This window comes from Borostomias antarcticus (assembly GCF_949987555.1).
Source record: "Borostomias antarcticus genome assembly, chromosome: 15".
Classification (NCBI taxonomy): domain Eukaryota; kingdom Metazoa; phylum Chordata; class Actinopteri; order Stomiiformes; family Stomiidae; genus Borostomias; species Borostomias antarcticus.
The window spans coordinates 3527043-3532042 of record NC_140248.1 but is presented as its reverse complement, the minus strand read 5'-3'; the positions used below and the strand labels follow the sequence as shown (position 1 = coordinate 3532042).

Below are 5000 nucleotides of genomic sequence, written 5' to 3'. Positions count from 1 at the left end.
TAGTGATCTGTTAGTGATCTGTTAGTGATCTGTGAGTTATCTATGAGTTAGTATTAGTTATCTATGAGTTATCTGTGAGTTATCTATGAGTTAGTATTAGTTATCTATGAGTTATCTGTGAGTTATCTATGAGTTAGTATTAGTTATCTATGAGTTATCTGTGAGTTATCTGTGAGTTATCTGTGAGTTATCTATGAGTTATCTGTGAGTTATCTGTGAGTTATCTATGAGTTATCTGTGAGTTATCTGTGAGTTATCTATTAGTTATCTGTGAGTTATCTGTGAGTTATCTATTAGTTATCTGTTAGTTATCTGTTAGTTATCTGTGAGTTATCTGTGAGTTATCTATGAGTTATCTGTTAGTTATCTGTGAGTTATCTATGAGTTATCTGTGAGTTATCTGTGAGTTATCTGTGAGTTATCTGTGAGTTATCTATGAGTTATCTGTTAGTTATCTGTGAGTTATCTATGAGTTATCTGTGAGTTATCTGTGAGTTATCTGTGAGTTATCTATGAGTTATCTGTGAGTTATCTGTGAGTTATCTATGAGTTATCTATGAGTTATCTGTGAGTTATCTGTGAGTTATCTATGAGTTATCTGTGAGTTATCTGTGAGTTATCTGTGAGTTATCTATTAGTTATCTGTGAGTTATCTGTTAGTTATCTGTGAGTTATCTGTTAGTTATCTGTGAGTTATCTGTGAGTTATCTGTTAGTTAGTATTAGTTATCTGTGAGTTATCTGTTAGTTAGTATTAGTTATCTATGAGTTATCTGTGAGTTATCTGTTAGTTATCTGTGAGTTATCTGTCTAGCCGAGCTCTCTTACCTTCTGGTGGGGCGGGAGACTGTATTAGTATTAGTATTAGTATCAGTAGTATCAGTATTAGTTATCTGTCTAACCGAGCTCTCTTACCTTCTGGTGGGGCGGGAGGCTGTAGAAGCGCTTGTTCTGACTGCAGCCGGCGGGTGGAGGACATCTCAGCGGGGATGTGGTGTTAGTGAAGATCACGGTGTTGAACCTGACCCTGTGACCCCCAGCCCGGGACCGGGCCCCGGTGTGGTACCGGCTCAGAGGACAGGTCCCCGGTGCAGGGCGCGAGGGCCCCGGGAGGGCACGGGAGGAACCGGGCAGAGACACGGACGGCCTCAGCCGCAGGACTAAACGGAGCATTTCCTCCTTAGAAATCTCTCTAAAAGGCCTTAGTAGATTGAGATGGTTGACACTGATTTGTCTTTCCCCCCGAACCCTAGTCAGTTAGCTAGCTAGCAGCCTCACTTTCCAATGACCTCCCTCTCAAAACACAACCCACTTCACGGCTCTCCTTCGCCCTGTCCTACAGCGGGTTGCCAGGATAGTCGGAAACCCCCGTTTGAAGGGAGCCCAGTGCTCCTTAGCACGCTTATATCTTTTTATCTTATAGCTTTTCTTTTTGCCACTGCTTTCTAAGAGGAGCTATGTTTATCAGTATACTGCACTGTAACTTTTATTCCTGTATTCTATTTGTCCTGCTTTTTGTTTAAATGTCTATAATGACCTGCTTTTTGTTTTAATGCTTTTAATTTGTCCTGCCTTTTGTTTTAAATGTCTATAATGTCTTGCTTTTTGTTTTAATGCTTTTAATGTCTCATGTAAAGCACCTTGAATTGCCCTGTGGCTGAAATGTGCTATATAAATAAACTTGCCTTGCCTATATCGCAAATGGTTGACATTTTCTTAAAAACCGCACACTTTTAAGTCACTGAGTGAGTAATGAATACAATTTGTGTGTATTTTGTACAATATTTCGGTAATGCTTATGCACAAATCTCTGAGCTGGCAACCCCGAGGAGCCAGACTGCCTGCTGTCGTAAAAAGGTCGCAGCGTGCAATTTGGGTGTAATTACATCCATCACCACCGGGGGGAGGGAAAGAGGGAGCTTTCTCAGAGCCAAAAGAACCACAAAGCAGTTGTCAGTTGTAATGGTTAGTTTGTATTTATTGGGGAGCATACATACTGCTATAGGTACAACAATCCTGTCGGTCTCTCTCTACACTCTGTCCCAGGGGTAAGGTGATACACACATTCAACAGTGACCCTTGAGAAGACAATACAGAAGATACGGCTGTACTGCAGGTTCCAAACAGCCCTGCTGTCCTGGCAATGGTGCTCGGAGAGGTCGGGCACGGGGTCGAGGGTTGAGGGCAGGTCATCTTGGAGCAGGTGTCAAATTCCAACCCTCCAGAGGGTCACAACGTCAGCTCGTTCTCATCTCTCCCTTGGACTGAATTCATCGCTCGGAATATCCATGATTGTCTTTGGAGGAGAGGAGCTGTCTCCTATGAACGTGACCCATCAATACACCGTGCAGTCGTGGGCCTTGAGGGGGCTCTGACCGTCCTACTGTGTTCTGCTCCAAACTCCGTTCCTCTCAGCCCCAACCTGGCGGCCATGTTGCTCCCCGCTCTGGGCCAGTGGTCAGACACATTCTCAAGTCATCCAGTCTCTCAATTCAAATAACACCCATTACTCTGACACCAAATATAATTCTAAATAATAATAAAAAAACAGCTGACCATATACAGTACATCAAAACCATCTGTTTACAGATATTTACATAAACAACTCAATAAAATAAAAAACTAAAACTCACCATTGACCGTGATCTGTATAACTCCTACAATACATTCAGTCTCAATAACACATTCTAATGCAGCTAGAGATGTGATACTTTACTGCTACTTTACGAGTGTGTGTGTGTGTGTGTGTGTGTGTATATATGTCTATACTAGTAGACAGCATTAAGATCAAGAGAGCAGCTAGACTGCTGCATGGCCACTTGCGCACACACACACACACACACACACACACACTACTTTGTAAGGCACTAGGTTCTTAAACACTTGACCTTGACAGCATTGAGAGAGTAGCCGCCGTGTTCTGGTTCGAGCTGCAGACAGGTGGGGTGGAGGAGGAGGACTAGCGTTTTGGCACTTTCCCCACTTGCTGATGGCCACAGAGCTGGGCGGAGTCTCAGAGCGTGTCACAGAGCTGGGCGGAGTCTCAGAGCATGTCACAGAGCTGGGCGGAGTCTCAGAGCGCGTCCGGGCGTCTGTCTGACCGCGTGCGTCTCCTCCCGCCGGCGCCTCCGTCTCACCGGCCAGTCCACCGCCTCCCTGGGTCTCGTACCTCCGCAGGGGGCTGGGAGCGCGCTAGGTCCTGGATGAAGACAAGACCCAACATCTACAGGCTGGATGGTAGAAGTTGAACGTGTGAGTGTGTCTGTCTGTGTGTGTAGTGTGTGTGTGTAGTGTGTGTGTGTGTGTGTGTGTGTGTGTGTAGTATGTGTGTGTGTGTGTGTGTGTATGTGTGTTTTACCTCTCCTCTCCGCGGTCCTCCTCCACCCAGGCCACTATCTTCCCCTCCCATCCAGGAACCAGCGCCTCATCCTCAAACACCTGAACACACGCCCAGGATGTCAACGCCCAGGATGTCAACGCCCAGGATGTCAACGCCCAGGATGTCAACGCCCAGGAAGTCAACGCCCAGGATGTCAACGCCCAGGATGTCAACGCCCAGGATGTCAACGCCCAGGATGTCAACGCCCAGGATGTCAACGCCAAGGATGTCAACACCCAGGAGGTCAACACCCAGGAGGTCAACGCCCAGGAGGTCAACACCCAGGAGGTCAACGCGGTCAAGCAAGTACACAGCATCCTCTCTCTCCGCTAAACCCTCGCACCAAACACACCTCGTTCCACGCAAGAAAAAACCCTCCGAACAACAGATAGAAGTTTGAATGATGAATCAAATGCTGATCTCTCTCTCTCTCCCTCTCTCTCCCTCCCTCCCTCCCTCTCTCTCTCCCTCCCTCCCTCCCTCTCTCCCTCTCTCTCTCTCTCTCTCCCTCCCTCTCTCCCTCCCTCCCTCCCTCTCTCTCTCCCTCTCCCTCTCCCTCTCCCTCTCCCTCTCCCTCCCTCCCTCCCTCTCTCTCTCCCTCTCTCTCTCCCTCTCTCCCTCTCTCTCTCTCTCTCTCCCTCCCTCTCTCCCTCCCTCCCTCCCTCTCTCTCTCCCTCTCTCCCTCTCTCTCTCCCTCCCTCCCTCCCTCTCTCCCTCCCTCTCTCTCCCTCCCTCCCTCTCTCCCTCCCTCCCTCCCTCCCTCCCTCCCTCCCTCCCTCTCTCACCTCTTCTTTCACAGTGCCAAACTCAGGGTCCAGGGCTTTGAAGTGGTATCTGAAGTTTCCCTCTCGGTCTACCGCTGACTTGACGTCCCGAAGGGTCACCTCACCCAGCCTGAAACACACACACACACACACACACACACACACACACACACACACACACACACACACACACACACACACACACACACATCTCAGAATACACATCCACACATACACACACACACACAACACAGACTACATGTACCAGCACTAAAGCACTCAAAAACGACTAAATACACACAGTGTCTCTTAAGCCCCAAACGCACTGGAAGAGTCAATTGACGTGCTTCATTTGACTCGCCTCATTTGACTCGCCTCATTTGACTCGCTTCATTTGACTCTCCTCATTTGACTCGCCTCATTTGACTCTCCTCATTTGACTCGCTTCATTTGACTCCTCATTTGACTCGCCTCATTTGACTCGCCTCATTTGACTCGCCTCATTTGACTCGCTTCATTTGACTCTCCTCATTTGACTCGCCTCATTTGACTCTCCTCATTTGACTCGCTTCATTTGACTCCTCATTTGACTCGCCTCATTTGACTCGCCTCATTTGACTCGCCTCATTTGACTCGCCTCATTTGACTCGCCTCATTTGGCGCTCCTATGGCGCACTGCAGGCGTCAGCTTTGATAGGGAGCTGATTTAATTTAGATTGATTTGTCCCCATTTGACGCTCCAAAATGTAAACAAGTTGGGAGTAGAAGCGTCAAGGCGGTTTGACTCGCCTCAAAACGCTTTTGGTGCGTGATCGGCCATTTAAAACAATTGGTGTACATCAAAACGCTAGCGTCAGA

The 5000-nt window shown here is 47.6% G+C and overlaps 2 protein-coding genes across 2 annotated transcripts in view; both read right to left on the bottom strand.

Moving 5' to 3' along the window:
- The window catches only part of dlat (dihydrolipoamide S-acetyltransferase (E2 component of pyruvate dehydrogenase complex)), an 18622-nt gene extending 17339 nt beyond the window's left edge, over positions 1-1283 (bottom strand). The window contains exon 1 of the mRNA XM_084449383.1: positions 915-1283. Coding sequence (XP_084305509.1) covers positions 915-1172 — 258 coding nt within the window. The 5' untranslated portion in view covers positions 1173-1283. The remainder of the gene's footprint in view (positions 1-914) is intronic.
- Positions 1284-1977: 694 nt separating this feature from the next.
- LOC311318483 (dixin-like) overlaps positions 1978-5000 on the bottom strand; it is a gene marked incomplete at its 5' end in the record, with an annotated part of 10171 nt that continues 7148 nt past the window's right edge. Inside the window, 3 exons of the mRNA XM_084449833.1 lie at positions 1978-3198; positions 3358-3437; positions 4164-4272. Coding sequence (XP_084305959.1) covers positions 3192-3198; positions 3358-3437; positions 4164-4272 — 196 coding nt within the window. The 3' untranslated portion in view covers positions 1978-3191. The remainder of the gene's footprint in view (positions 3199-3357; positions 3438-4163; positions 4273-5000) is intronic.